The sequence below is a fragment of the Hemitrygon akajei genome, chromosome 5 (assembly GCF_048418815.1).
Source record: "Hemitrygon akajei chromosome 5, sHemAka1.3, whole genome shotgun sequence".
Taxonomy (NCBI): domain Eukaryota; kingdom Metazoa; phylum Chordata; class Chondrichthyes; order Myliobatiformes; family Dasyatidae; genus Hemitrygon; species Hemitrygon akajei.
In genome coordinates, this window is record NC_133128.1 from 96,149,021 (window position 1) to 96,165,249 (window position 16,229).

The 16,229-nt window shown below is 46.3% G+C and overlaps 1 protein-coding gene across 1 annotated transcript in view; it reads left to right on the forward strand.

The window, feature by feature from the left end:
• Nucleotides 1-1,078: 1,078 nt before the first annotated feature.
• The window catches only part of cyp27c1 (cytochrome P450, family 27, subfamily C, polypeptide 1), a 64,766-nt gene continuing 49,615 nt past the window's right edge, over nt 1,079-16,229 (forward strand). Inside the window, exon 1 of the mRNA XM_073046103.1 lies at nt 1,079-1,591. Coding sequence (XP_072902204.1) covers nt 1,307-1,591 — 285 coding nt within the window. The 5' untranslated portion in view covers nt 1,079-1,306. The remainder of the gene's footprint in view (nt 1,592-16,229) is intronic.

A 16,229-nucleotide genomic window follows, 5' to 3' on the forward strand; every position in this document is an offset into this window, starting at 1 on the left:
CGGGTACGTAACAGAATAAAGAGAGTATTTTCTGGTTGGCTTCCGGTGACTAGTGGTGCTCCATCGGGATCTGTGTTGGGACCACCTCTTTTTACACTATTTCTCAATGATTTTGATGGCTTTGTGGCAAAGTTTGCAGATACCAAGATAGGTGGAGGGGCAAGTAGTTTTGAGAAAGTAGAGAGGCTATAGAAGAACTTTGATAGATTGGGAGAACAGACAAAGAAATGGCAGATGGAATAGAGTGTCGGGAAGTGTATGGTTATACACATTGGTAGAAGAAATGAAAGGGTTCACTATTTTCTAAATTGAAATAAAGTATGAAAATGTATGATGGGAGAGTCTAAGGCCAGAGGTCACAGCCTCAGAATAGAGGGGTGTCGTCTTAGAATGGAGATGAAGAAGAATTTATTTATCCAGAGAGTGTTGAATCGGTGGAATCCCTCGGCGTGGGCAGCTGTGGAGGTCAAGTCTTTATATTTAAGACAGGAGCTGATAGATTCTTGATTGGTCGGGACATGAAGGGATATGGGGAAAAGGCAGGAGAATGGGACTGAGCAATAATGGAATAGCGGCGCAGACTCGATGGACCAAACGGCCTAATTCTGCTTTTATAACGTACGGTCTTATAGGCGGGCTGCAGCAGCAGAAAACCATGAACACACACTCAGTGGCCGCTTTCCTCGGTACAGGTGTGTACTTCTGTCAAATCAACTCTCATCCTCCTTCACTCCGGCTCCGGTGAGAAAAGTCCTAAATAATAAAACAATGCTGTATCTGATATCTGAAATTCCTTTGCCTCCAACAGATGCCGCTCGACAGGAGAAAGAGCACGGCCCGGAAAACTATGACAGGTAACACAAAGTTTTCCTGATGGATGTCTCGGCACCAAACGTCAACTTTTATTCCCCTCCGCAGACCTGCTGAGTTCCTCCGGCATTTTGTGTGTGTTTCTCTGGGTTTCCAGCATCTGCAGCTCCTCCTGTAGGTGCTGTCTACTTTTCCGAAAAAGCGTAAACATCCCGCTGCTCTTTAGCGCCAGGAGATCCTTTGCGGGAAGCTGGGAGAGTTGGTTTCTTTCCGGGGAACCATGACAATGCCGCATTACCTTAGCAGGGCACTTTCTCGCTTAACGCCGCTGAGTTGGGATTTGAACCCCCACGTTCTGACGGAGAAACGGGAGGACCACCCATTGTCCGGCTCCCCTCACGTGGGCCAGGCCCGTCTCTCTAATAAATGAACGAAGGGATTGTTGTTTTGAGAGCGGGGAAGGAAGAGAGGAGTTGTTGGCAGCAAGGAAAGAGTGATGACTCAGTCCGGTATCTGGTTCATCCTTAGAAGAATAATGGCTTTGACTCGGCTCCGCGGTGTAGCCAAATCCTCTCGGAGAGGGGCCTCGCCCAACGGGACAGCGGAGGCGAAGAACACAAAAGATGCCGAAGGTTCCGAGACCTGCGCAGGCTGCTCGGCGCCATCTGGAACCAGAACGCTGCGGGTCAGGGGTTTGTCCGAAATGCCTGGACCCAGCACGCTTCGTAACCTGGTGGAGTTGTTCTGGGGAGACGGCTTTAGTAGAATACACGACATTCAAGTGAGTCAGAAAGTGTTTGAGTAATCAATCTTAGTACTTGTGCGCCTTATTTAACCCACCCAGTGGACCTCTGTGGCGAGAAAAATTAACCGGGAGAAATTATACGTGTGCTGTCTATGTATACGCTTCGAACCATTCCTTGTCGGGACAAAGAGGAACACGGATTCGAGTCTTTTAACCACATCGCTGTTCCGCGGTAATTTTTAAACATTCCCTCACCATTGATTTGCGTTAGTTTAGGAAAGAAAAGGTTTAAGAACCATTTGAACGCTGTGCATGAAGTTGCCCCTGGGGGATTGAGTGAGTGAGGATTTGGTTACTTCTGCAATCTAGCGCATTCCTGAAGTTCATGTATTTTTAATTACTTCTGCGGTCTTCGATTTTTGATTTTAGGTGTGTACCCGTGTTCCCATCAGCCCTTTACCTTTTCCATTCACCACCCCACACGCCCCCTCACCTGGTTTCACCCATCATCTTCCACTTGTACTCCTTCCCTTCCAGCCCCCACCCCACCCTCATCTTCTTATTCTGGCTCCCCCCCCCTCCCCTTCCTGCCCAGTCCTGATGGAGGGTCTTGCCTGTAATATTCACTGTTTATTTCTTCCCATAGATGCTGCCTGACCTGCTGAGTTCCTGCAGCATGTTGTGTGTTAGTTGATCACAAGCTGCTTTGCCTTCCCTCCCCAGTTCATTTGCACACTTATGCTGTGGGTTCCTTTTGCACGTTTGCTGACAAGTTCACTCAGTACTGCAGACATAGACCCTACAGCACAGAAACAGCCCCTTCAGCCCATCTAGTACATGCCAGACCATTGATCTGTATAATCCCATTGACCCACACCTAGATCAGAACCCTCCCTAACCCTCCCATTCATGTACCTAACTAAGTTTCTCTTAATGTTGAAATCAAACCCAGTTCCACACTCTCACCAACCCACCCTTTGAATGGAGTTCCCCTCATGTGCCCCTTTCACCTTTAACCCATGATCTCTGATTCTAGTCTCATTCAACCTCAGTGGACAAAACTTGTCTGCATTTACCTTATCTATACTCCTTATAATTTTGTATCCCCACGATGTTGACTGAAGGGATTGAATAGTTCCTTGCCTTGTTCTACCACCACAGAAAGGCTCTGGCTTCCTCACTCCAGCAGACCTCAACAGGTTCTGCCCCTGAAAAACAAAGGTGATCATTGCAACAAGAGCTTCAATCTGTGCTCCAGACCTTATGGAGGTCTATAGAGTCGTTGAGCAATGCAGCGTGTAGACAGAGTCCATGGAAGTCCATTTAGATGAGGAGGAGTTTCTTTACCCAGAGGGTGTGGAATCCGTTGCCACAGACAACTGTGGAGGCCAAGTCACTGGGTATATTTAAAGCAGAGGCTGAATCAGAATCAGGTTTATTATCACCGATATGTGTCGTGAAATTTGTTAACCTAGCAGTTCAATGCAACACATAAGATAGAAGAAGAAAAATGAAAAAATAAAAAAAATCAATTACAGTATACATATATTGAATAGATTAAAAATCATGCAAAAAACAGAAATAATATAGATTAAAAATTGAGGTAGTGTTCATGGGTTCAATATCTCTTTAGGAATCGGATGGCAGAGTGGAAGAAGCTGTTCCTGAATCGCTGAGTGTGTGCCTTCAGGCTTCTGTACCTCCTTCCTGATGGTAACAGTGAGAAAAGGGCATGCCCTGGGTGCCGGAGGTCCTTAATAATGGACTCTGCCTTTCTAAGACACCGCTCCTTGAAGATGTCCTAGGTAGGCTAGTGCCCAAGATGGAGCTGACTAGATTTACAACCCTCTGCAGCTTATTTTGGTTCTTTGCAGCAGCCCCTCCATACCAGACAGTGATGCAGCCTGTCAGAATGCTCTCCACGGTACAACTATAGAAGTTTTTCCAGTGTATTTATTGACATATGAAATCATTCAAACTCCTAATGAAGTATTGTTACTATCTTGCCTTTGTAGCTGCATTGATACATTGGGACCAGGTTAGGTCCTGAGATTTTGACACCCAGGAACTTGAAACTGTTCACTCTCTCCACTTCTGATCCCTCTATGAGGATTGGTATGTGTTCCTTCATCTTACCCTTCCTGAAGTCCACAATCAGCTCTTTCATCTTACTGACATTGAGTGCCAGGTTGATGCTGCGGCACCACTCCACTAGTTGGCATATCTCACTCCTGTACGCCCTCTCGTCACCACCTGAGATTCTACCAACAATGATTGTATTGTCAGCAAATTTGTAGATGGTATTTGAGCTATGCCTAGACACACAGTCATGTGTATATAGAGAGTAGAGCAGTGGGCTAAGCACACACCCCTGAGGTACGCTAGTGTTATCATCACCAATCTGCACTGATTGTGGTCTTCTGGTTAGGAAGTTGAGGATCTAATTGCAGAGGGAGGTACAGAGGCCCAGGTTCTGCAACTTCTCTATCGGGATTGTGAGAATGATGGTATTAGATGCTGAGCTGTAGTCAATGAACAGCATCCTGATGTAAGTGTTTGTATTGTCTAACGCTGTGTGGAAAGCCATTGAGATTGCATCTGCCATTGACCTATTGTGGCAATAGGAAAATTGCAAGGGGTCCAGGTCCTTGCTAAGTCAAGAGTTTAGTCTAGTCATGACCAACCTCTCAAAGCTGTCGATGTGAGTGCTACCAGGCGATAGTCATTAAGGCAGCTCACATTATTCTTCTTAGACAATTATTGCCTTTTTGAAGCACGTGGGAACTTCTGCCCGTAGCAGTGAGAGGTTGAAAATGTTGTTGAATACTCCCACTAGTTGTTTGGCACAGGTTTTCAGAACCTTACAGGTACTTCATGAGGACCTTCTGCCTTGCAAGGGTTCACCATCTTTAAAGACAGCCTTGCATCGGCCTCTGAGACTGAGATCACAGGGTTATCAGGGATCTTCACAGCTGTCTTTATATTCTCCCTTTCAAAGTGTGCATAGAAAGCGTTGAGTTCATCTGGTAGTGAAGCATCGCTGCCATTCATTTCTATTGGGTTTTGCTTTGTAGGAAGTAATGCCTTGCAGACCCTGTCAGAGTTGTCCAACATCCGATGTCATTTCCAACCTCGTTTGAAATTGTCTCTTCGCCTTTGAAATAGCCCTCCGCAAATCATACCTGGTTTTCTGGTACAGACCTGAGTCGCCAGACTTGAATGCCACAGATCTAGCCTTCAGCATGCGATTTACCTCCTGGTTCATCCACAGCTGTTGGTTTGGGAATGTACAGTAAGACTTTATAGGCACACACTCATCCACACAGGTTTTAGTGAAGTCGGTAACAACTGCAGCATACTGTTTTTGATTATCCAGATGTTCTGGATTAGTAAGGGTGTAGTAGGGAGAAGGCAGAAGAATAGGTTTCAGAGGGATATTAAATGGTGAAGCAGACTTGATGAGCTGAACGTCCTAATTCTGCTTTTGTGTCTTATTGTCTTGGCCCTTCTGCCCAACCAATCCACTGCTACCCAGCTAGACCAGGTTTGGTAAGTTGATTTATTATTGTCACATGTACTGAGAAACAGTGAAAAGTTTGTCTTGCACACTGTTCATACAGATCAGATCATTACAGTGTGTTGAGGGAGTACAAGACAAAACAATAACAGAATGCAGACTAAACATAGAACATAGAAAAGTAAGGTGCATTGCAGGAGAATAAAATGTTACCTTGACAGAGAAAGTGCAGTGTACATGGACAATAAGGTGCAAAGGTCACAAAGTCATAAACTGTGAGGTCAAAGTCAGATTTGCAGAGATTGATCAATATCCCTCTGAGCCCCGCACCTCCATGTATCCAAATGTTTTCTCAGGCTCCAGCATAGCAACAGACCTGACCAGCCCAACGAGCCCGCGACACCCCTATTAACCCACTTAGCGTATGACTTAGGATGTGGGAAAAAACGGGAACTCCCAGAGGAAAGAAACCCACATGGTTATGTGGAGAATGTACAGACTCCTTACAGACAGCAGCAGAAATGAGTTCGGGTCACCTATGAGGAAATAACATTACACTAACCGCATGGTCATCTGTGCATGGAGCCAAAAGAAATAGGGGAGGTTTTAAGTTGGTTTTTTTGCATCTGTAGTTATTCATGAGACAGACACAGTCTATAGAAGTGAGGAACAGCTGCAGCGAGCTGATGAACCCTGTACAGATTACAGAGGAGGACATGCTTGCTGTGTTGAGGCAAATTAGCATGGATAAACTCCTAGGGCCTGATAATGTCAGACCTTTGGGAAGCTTGTGAAATTGCAGGAGCTCTATCAGCAGCATTTACAAAGTCCTTAGCCATGGGAGAGTTGTTGGAGAATTGGAGGACAGCTAATGTTGGTTTGTTCTTTAAGAAAGACTCTAAAAATATGCTGGGAAATAAAAGGCCAGTGAGCCTGATGTTAGTAGAAGGAAAGTTGTTGGAAGTTTATTCTAAGGGACCCTGTATGTATTTGGATAGACATGTACTGATTAGATGTAGTCAACATGGCTTTTGCATGGTAGGTCATGTCAAACTAATCTTAGAGTTTTTCATGAAGGTTACTTTTTATTTTATTTCAGATGGAGCAGGGAACAAGCTCTTGCAGCCTAATGAGCCCACACTGCCTAACAACTCACCCATTTAACACCAACCTAATCACTGGACAATTTACTATTAACTCTACATCTTTGTACCGTGGGACTAAACCAGAGCAGTCGGCAGAAACCTATGAGATGTACAATCTCCTTACAGGTGGCATCGGAATTGAACTGGGAACTCCAATGTCCCGAGCTGCTAACTGCTTGGCTACCATGGTGCCAGGAAAGTTGATGAACATTGGACAGTGTCTATTTGGACTTGAGCAAGGCCTTTGACAAGGTTCCGCATCAGCTGCTGGTCAAGAAAGTTCAGTCAGTTGGCATTCAGAATGAAGTTGATTAGACTTTGGCTTTGTGGGAGACATCAGAGTGATTGTAGACGGTTGCCTCTCAGATTGGAGCCTATGACTAACAGCGTGACACAGGGTCAGTGATGGGTCCATTGTTGTTTATCATCTAGATCAATAATCTGGACGATAATATGTTAAACTGGACCAGCAGATTTATGAATGACACCAAGAATGGGGTTGTAGTGGTTAGCAAGGAAGACTATCACAGCGTGTAGCGGGATCTGGGCTGGCTGGAAACCTGGGCTAAAAAATGCCAGGTGGAATTTAATGCAGACTAATGTGAGGTGTTGCACTTTGGGAGGACAAACCAGAGTAAGTGAATTACATAGTGAATGGTGGGGCACTAAGGACTGTGGTAGAACAGAGGGATCTGGGAATACAGATCCATAGCTCCTTGGAAGAGGTATCACAGGTAGATAGGGTCATAAAGAAAGCTTTTGGCAAGTTGACCTGCGTAAATCAAGGTACTAAGTACAGGAGATGGATATTGAAGTTGTTTTAGATATTTACGAGGCCGTACTGTTGTGTGCAGTTCCGGTCACCTACCTACAGGAAAATATCAATAAGAGTACAAAGAAAATTACAAGGTCATCGCTGGGACAAGAACCTGGGTTATAGGGAAATGTTGAAGAAGTTAAGACATTATTCACTGGAGTGTTAGAGATTGTAGAGAGATTTGATAGAGGTATACGAGTTTATGAGGGATATAGATAGGGTAAATGCAAGTGGGCTTTTCCTACTGAGGTTGGGTAAGACTAGAACTAGAGGTCATGGGTTGGGGGTGAAAGGTGAAATGTTTAAGAACATGAGACGGAACTTCTTCACTCAGGGTGGGGATGAGATGCCAGTGGAAGTGGGGGATATGGGTTTGGTTTCAACATTTAGGAGAAATTTAGATAAGTAAATGGATGGGAGGGTTAAGGAGGGCTTTGGGTGCAAGTAGATGGGACTAAGCAGAAAGCAAAGTTGGCATGGACTAGATGGGCTGAAGGGTCTACTGTGCTGTAGTTGTCTTTGAGTAAATGACTTCATTGTATTACCAACCTTAATTTACAAGCTCAGGTAATGGAAGGTGAGACTTGGCCACAGTCTCCTAAGGCATGGTAAAGGTGCTGCCCATTAAAGGACAAGAGATTCTCTTTAAAATAATTGGGAATGGCAGTGTTAGCCCTCTCTTAAAGCCCATTATCAAAGCAGTTCAACATCCTTCATTTTCTTGCATCCAAGGAAAAAGAAGATTTTGGGCTTAATGCAAGTAAATGTGATGAATGTACATTCAGTAACACACACAAAATGCTGGTGGAACACAGCAGGCCAGGCAGCATCTATAGGGAGAAGCGCTGTCAACGTTTCGGGCCGAGACCCTTCGTCGTTGACAGCGCTTCTCCCTATAGATGCTGCCTGGCCTGCTGTGTTCCACCAGCATTTTGTGTGTTGTTGTTGTTTGAATTTCCAGCATCTGCAGATTTCCTCGTGAATGTACATTCAGTGGCCATTTTATTAGGTACACCTATACACCTGCTGGTTAATGCAAATATCTAATCAGCCAATCACATGGCAGCCGCTCAATGTGTAAAAGCATGCAGACATGGTCAGTCATTGTTCAGACCAAATAATAGAATGGGGGAAAAATGTGATCTAAGTGATTGTTGGTGCCAGATGGGGTGGTTTGAGTATTTCAGAAACTGCTGATCTCCTGGAATTTCATTTTGTGCACACCCTCCTATTCATCCTCATCACCAGTGCCCCCAACACTACCACCCCGGATGTGTGCTGAGCCCACTGCTGTACACTCTGCTCACACCTGACTGCACAGCCAAACACCTGAGCAATCACATTATAAAGTTCACCAATGACACAGCAACGGTGGGGCTCAGCAACAACAATAATGAGACGGCCGATACAGAGGAGATGGAAGAGATCGAAGTCTGGTGCCGGGCAAATAACCTCTTCCTCAACGTCAACAATACAAAGGAGATGGTTATCGACTTCAGGAGAACTCACCCCTCTGGCACAGCAGTGGAAAGTGAGAGCAGTTCCAAACTCCTGAGAGTGCACATCACACACAACTTCTCATGGTCTCAGAACACATCCCACACAGTCACCAACACCTCTGCTTTCTGAGGAGGCTGAAGAGAGCTGGACTTCGCATGTCCGTACTCGTATCATTCTACGGATGTGTAGTAGAGAGCACCCTAACAAGCTTCATCACTGCTTGGTATGGAAACTGAACTGTTGCAGAGAGGAAGGCTCCACAACGGGTAGTCAAAGCTGCTCAACGCATCACCAACACCAGCCTGCCTGCCAACAAGGATGTACAATATATACAGAAAGGTGTTGGAAAAGGGCTAGTGTCATCATGTATTATATACATGAATATAGTTAAATAACAAGAAGTTTGACTTGACTTGAAAAATCCCACCCACACTTTGTCCCACTCCCATCAAGGAGCACCACCAGACTCAAAAACAATTGCTTTCCCCAAGCAGTAAGGCTGATCAGCTCCTCCACCCACTAACTCCACCGCTACTTTATTATTTCTCATCAGTCACCTTACGTGTAGCCTAGAGACACTTTATGGGCATATGATCAATCTATGTATGTAAGCTATCTTAAGTATTTATATTTTTGCGTATTTTTAAAAAAGTTGTTATTGTGTTCTTTATCTTTTGTGCTGCATCAGATCCGGAGTAACAATTATTTCTTTCTTCTTTACACTAGTGTACAGAAAATAACACTAATCTTGAATTTTGAATCGTGATAACACTCTCTAGAGTTTACAGAGAATGGTGTGAAAAACAAAAAACATCTAGTGAGGGGCAGTTCTGTGGGTGAAAACACCTTATTAATGAGAGAGTTCAGAGGAGAATGGCCACTGGTTCAAGCTGACAGGAAGGCAACAGTAACTCAAATAACCACACATTACAACCATGGTGTGCAGAAGAGCATCTCTGAAAGCACAACACATTGAACTTTAAGATGGGTGAGTTACAGCAGAAAAAGATCACGAACATACATTCAGTGGCCACTTTATTAGCTACAGGAGGTTCCTAATAAACTGGTCACTGATTGCAAATAGATACTATGGTCAGCATGGATCTGATGGGCCAAAAGGCCTGATTCTGTGGTGGACAACTCTATGTACAAACATTTCCACAGAAATGACCAAAAACTGTATGTCGGAGTTAAATAAAACATTTGTGAGGCCATGCTTGGAGTACTGTGTTCAGTTTTGATTGGTATCTATGGAAAAGATACCTTTAATCTGTACAAAGTGCAGAAGAGATTAATGAGGACATTCGAGGGTCTGAGTTACAGAGAGAAGTTAAGCAGGAGCAGTACAGGACTTCGATCTTTGGAGCACAGGAGACTGAGCGATGATCTTGTATGAAGTCATAAGGAACCTGGATAGGGTGAACACTCGCAGATTTTTCCGATGTTTTGAGAACCAAGAACAAGAGGATAGCTTTAGGGATGAGAGGGAAAGATGTATCATACCCTGACTGACTGACCAGGTCAAGAGTCGGATGTACTCAGGATTATCTGGGAGGCTAAAGATATTGTGGATGAGACTTTTGACGAGGTGGTCACACCCAGAGCTCAGGCTCCGGACACTAGACGGGTGACCACCAGGAGAGGTAAGGGGATAAAGAAACCAGTGCAGAGTTCCCCCGTGGCCATTCCCCTCAGAAACAAGTTTACCTGTTTGGATACTGCTGGAGGGGGTGGGGAAAAGACTCGTCAGAGCACAGCAGCAGCGGCCCAACTGGTGGCACTGCGACAGGCTCTGAGGCTCGATGGAACTGTGAAGACAGGGAGAGCAGTAGTTAAAAAGGACTTGATGGTTAGGGGATTCTGTGGCTGCAAGACACAACAGGATGGTGTGTTGCCTCCTGGCTGCTGGGGTCTAGGAGGTATCGGAACAGCTGCCAGATATTCTCGGGGGTGGGGGGGGGGGGGGCGAGGGAACAGCCAGAGGTCATGGTGCACATTGGCACCAATGATATCGACAGAAACAGGGGAAGAGGTCGTACACTGTGAGTGTAGAGAGTTAGGAAAGTGGCTGAAGAGAAGGACATCCAAGGAAGTAATCTCCTGATTACTCCCTGTGTCACGGGCTAGTGCTGGTAGGAATGGGGTGACAGCACAGATGAATGAGTGGCTGAGGAGATGGTGCAGGGGACAGGGTGTCAAGTTCAAGGATCATTAGAACCTTTTCTGGGGAAGGGGTGACCTGTACAAGTGGGACAGATTACATCAGAACTGGAGGGGAACCGATATCCTGGCCGGGACGTTTGCTGTTGCCACTCGGGAGAGTTTAAACTGGTTTTGCAGGGGGCTGGGAACCGGAGTCCCAGGTCAGTAAGGGAAGGATCGAACCGGAAGGTAGATGTCAGGGAAACTATTGAAAGGCAAAATCCAAAAAAACAGGTATAATGGTTTGGATAGTTTGAAGTCTGTATGTTTTAATGCTGGGAGTATTATGGGTATGGGTGATGAACTTAGAGCATGGATCTACGATGTTGTAGCGAAACTTGGTTGAGAGAGGGGCAGGAATGGGTAATTAATGTTCCAGGTTTTCAAAAGGATAGAGGAGGAGGCAAAAGGGGAGGAGGATGTTGCACTACAAATCAGGGACAATATCACAACAGCACTGAGGGCAGACATAATGGAGGGGTCAGGCACTGAGTCTGTTTGGGTAGAACTCAGGACTAGGAAGGGTCCAATCACACTGATGGGATTGTACTACAGAGCCCCAGTAGCCACCGGAACATTGAGGAACTGATATGTTATCAGATTAAGGAAATGTGTACAAATGTTGTCATGGGGGATTTCAACTTCCCCAATATAAACTGGGACATTCCTTGTGTAAGGGGTTTATCCAGCAAGGTTTCGTGAATCACTATGTGGATAGTCCAATGAGAGGAGGAACTGTATTGGACCTGGTGTTGGGTAATGAGCCTGGCCAGGTTGACCTTTCAGTGGGTGAACAGTTAGGGAACAGTGACCACAACCCCTTATCTTTCAGGATAGCTATAGATAAGGATCAGTATGGTCCTTGTGGACAGTTTTAAATTGGAGTTGGGCAAATTTTGAGGGCATTAGTCAGGAACTAAGAAGAGTTATCTGGGAAAACCTTTTCTCTGACAAGGCCACATCAGACATGTGGAGGGTATTTAAAGATCAATTGCACAGAGTACAGGAAAGGTCTGATCCCAATTTCCCTTGGGATCAATAAAGTATGTCTGTCTGTCTCTGAGAGGAAGGATGAGGATGGAAAGATGAGAGAGCCTTGGATGTCCAGAGAGGTGATGAATTTAGTCAAGAAGGAAAAGGAAAAGTATGTAAAGCTTCGGAAGTCAGGATCAAACAGAGCACATGAGGATGATAAGGTAGCCAGTATAAGGGAGTACAGCTCTTTGGGCAAAGTGAGCAGGAGATAGATAGGAGCAAAAAGGAGTTAGTCACCCCAAGGCTGCAGGAGATAGATAAGTGGGTGGCTGTCGGGGAAGGGATGGGAAGAGCTCAGATAGTAGAGAGCACCCCTGTGGCCGTCCCCCTCAGTAATCATTATCTCGTTTTGGATACTGTTGAGAGAGGTGACCTGACAGAGGACGACCATGGCGATCGGGTCTCTGGCACTAACCTGGTTCTGTGGTGCAGAAGGGAAAGAGGAAGATGAGGAATGCGGTAGTCATAGGGGATTTGTTAGGGTCCGGTTCAGAGCCCGCCTTCTGGGTCTTGCTCCGGTCCGCGGACTCCGGGCCTTGCAGCCAGCCCTCATGTCTCCTGGAGCCATTGGATCATCTTGGCTTAAGGAGATACACCTGTCGCCTATTAGGGGGCAGGTGTTTATAAGGGGCTCAGGGACTGAGCCTTGTTGGGGGTTTGTCTGCTCCAAATTCTGTTCTGCCTGGGTTCTGACCTGCTCTGTTTTGGTTCTGTCCAGGTTTGTCTTGTTTTCCTGCTTCTCTTGTGTATGCTGGCCCTGCTGTTCTGCTGTATTTGCTTTGCCTGTGCTGTCTGCTTGCTTCTCCCTATTTACTGGTGTATCCTGGTTGTCCTGCTGCTCACCCTGGACCCAGCTCCCTTCTGTTCGCTTGCCTCCATTGGGTAAGCCAGGCTGTTGCATTTGATAAGGTCCCACATAGAAGATTAGTGGGTAAAATCAAAGCTCAGGGTATGGGGGGGAAGGCATTGACATGGATAGAAAACTGGTTGGCAGATAGAAAGCAATGGGTAGTGGTGAATGGGTGTTTCTTGGAATGGCAGGTGGTGACTAGTGGGGTGCCACAGGGCTCGGTATTGGGACCACAGCTGTTTACCATTTATGTTAATGATTTGGATGAAGGCATTGAGAATAACATCAGCAAATTTGCTGATGATACTAAGCTGGGTGGCAGTGTGACATGTGATGAGGATGTTAGGAGAATTCAGTGTGACTTGGATAGGCTGGGTGAGTGGGCAGATACTTGGCAGATGGTGTTTAATGTGAATAAGTGAGGTTATCCACTTTGGGAGTAAGAACAGGAAGGCAGATTATTATCTGAATGGTATAGAGTTGGGTAAGGGAGTAATACAAAGATCTCGGAGTCCTTGTTCATCAGTCACTGAAGGTGAATGAGCAAGTGCAGCAGGCAGTGAAGAAGGCTAATGGAATGTTGGCCTTTATTACAAAGGGAATTGAGTACAAGAGCAAGGAAATCCTCTTGCATTTGTACAGAGCCCTGGTGAGATCATACCTGGAGTATTGTGTACAGTTTTGGTCTCCAGGGTTAAGGAAGGACATCCTGGTTGTAGAGGAAGTGCAGCGTAGATTCACGAGGTTAATTCCTGGGATGTCTGGACTGTCTTACGCAGAGAGGTTAGAGAGACTGGGCTTGTACATGCTGGAATTAAGGAGATTGAGAGGGGATCTGATTGAAACATACAAGATTATTAAGGGATTGGACAAGATAGAGGCAGGAAATATGTTCCAGATGCTGGGAGAGTCCAGTACCAGAGGGCATGGTTTGAGAATAAGGGGTAGGTCATTTAGGACAGAGTTAAGGAAAAACTTCTCCCAGAGAGTTGTGGGGGTCTGGAATGCACTGCCTCGAAAGGTAGTGGAGGCCAATTCTCTGGATGCTTTCAAGAAGGAGCTAGATAGGTATCTTATGGATAGGGGAATCAAGGGATATGGGGACAAGGCAGGAACCGGGTATTGATAGGAATTGATCAGCCATGATCTCAAAATGGTGGTGCAGGCTCAAAGGGCCGAATGGTCTACTTCTGCACCTATTGTCTATTCTGTCCCTTCCTGTCCCTTGCCTCTGTTGGGTAAGCCAGGCTGTTGCCGTTACCCCTTGGGTGGCTCTGTCGGGTAAGCCAGGCTGTTGCCGTTACCCCTTGGGTGGCTCTGTCGGGTAAGCCAGGCTGTCTGCTGTTGCCTGGTGGGGGGACTCGGTCCCCTTCCTACCCCTCACCTCAGATGGGTTGTGCCCTGCACCTGCCCAGGTGTCTGTGCCTTGTCCAGGCCTCTGTGCTTCTGCCTGGGAGGTGGCCCTGCCCGGGATCCATGCGGCCCACCCTGAGGATTCTGACCCTTTCCACCCATTGCTCCCTACGGGTTGTGCCCGCACCTGCCCAGGGTTTTGTCTTGCCTGGGCCTCCGTGTTCCTGCCTGGGAGGCGGCCCTGCCCAGGAGTTAGGCGCCCGCCCCAGTGGGATCCTCCTGTCTGCCACGAACTCTGGGATCCTGCTGATCCTGCCTCGCCTGACCTCCGGGATCCAGCCCCGCCTGCATTACCCCTTGCATGCCATGGCATCTCCATCCTGTCCTACCCCTAGTACTTCAGTGTCTGCGTCCTGCATTTGGGTCCATTCCATGTCCGCTCCTGACAGGATTCCATAGCGAGGGGAACAGACAGGAGGTTCTGTCAGCCTGGTGATACCTGCATGGTGTGTTGCCTCCTAGTTGCCAGGGTATAGGATGTCTCGGATCAGGTGCAGAGTATTCTGAAGGGAGAGGATGAACAGCCAGAAGTCTTGGTACGTGTTGGTACCAATGACATAAGGTAGAAAAAGGGAGGAGGTCCTGAAGAAAGAATTCAGGGAGTTGTGTAGGAAGCTGAAAAACAGGACATTCAGGGCAACAAACAAGCGCAAGAATAGCATGATCAGGCATATTAATGCTGAGAGACTGGTGTAGGGGGCAGGGCTTTGGGTTCCTGGACCATTGGGGCCTCTTCTGGGGGAGATACGACCTGTACTAAAAGGACAGGTTACACATGAACCCAAAGAGGTCTAATAGCCTAGCAGTCAGGTTTAATAGAGCTGTTAAAGAGGGTTTAATCTAATTTGGCACGGGGATGGGAGCTGGAGTGATAGGGTTGAGGAAGGGGAAAACAGAAATAAATCAAAGATAATGACATGATAGAAAGGACAGGCAGGAGATGAGGCATAATCACAGCCAATGGGATGAGTTACAGGGCAATAGAGGTGCCGTGCAGTTAAAACAGAAAGCAACAGATACTGGACTGAAAGTGTTGTATTTGAATGCACGCAGCATATGAAATAAAATGGACGATCTTGAAATTCAGCTACAGATTGGCAAGTGTGACATGGCCATCTCTGAAACTTGGCTGAAGGATGGCTGCCATTGGGAGCTGAGCATCCAAGGATACACGGTGTATCAGAAAGATGGGTTAGTAGGCAGAGGGGGTGGTGTGGTCCTGTGTATAAGAAATAATATTAAGTCATTAGAAAGGGATGACATGGGATTGGAAGGTGTAGAGTCTCTATGGGTTGAGTTAAGAAATGGCAAGGGTAAAAGGACCCTCATGGCAATTGTACACAGGCCTCAAACAGCAGCTGGGATGTGGATTACAAATTACAGCAGAAGATAGAAAAGGCATGTCAGAAAGGCAATGTCATGATAATCATTGGGATTTTAACATGAAAATAGATTGGGAGGGTTTCTGGTGACATCATCGTTGAGAACGGCAGCTTAATTCACTAGCTCCTCCGGAAAAACACGTATTAAGCCCTGTTAACCCATCAAATATAATATTTTTCGAAAAATATTTGAACTGAAGAGGGGCAAGAATGGGGAAAAGGAATGGAAATAAAAAAAGTGACACTGCAGAGCCTGCGGCCGAGACGAGTGCAGTGAGCGGCCCTCCTACCCGACCATGTGCTAGTGAGGCGGCTGCTGGGCCTCGTTCGGGCGAAGTGACGAATATCTTCGAAATCCTGAAAGAGATAATGGAGGTCCAGAAAGATATAAAGCAGCAGCTCCGTGATATTAAGTCGGAGCTCGCCAGTGTCAATCAAAAAATAGCGGTGGCAGAGACTCGAATTAAGAAGGTGGAAGATCGTGTTCAAAACGTGGAACGGATACTGAGTAAGACAATAAAAATAATAAATCACCAAGAAGGTAAACTGCTTGACTTGGAGGGAAGATCATGGCGGAAAAATATCAGAATCTACAACGTTCCCGAAGGAGCGGAGGGCTCGTCTATGATGGAGTTTGTCGGAAAGTTACTGTGGGACGTGCTGGATCTTCCCCAGGCTATGAAGCTGGAAGTCGAAAGAGCCCACCACACGTTAGTCCCAAAACCTACCCAGGATAGAAAGCCACGCTCAATAATAATTACATTCCTTCAGTACGGCACCAAGGCGGAGATTCTATGAAGGGCCTGGGGTAAG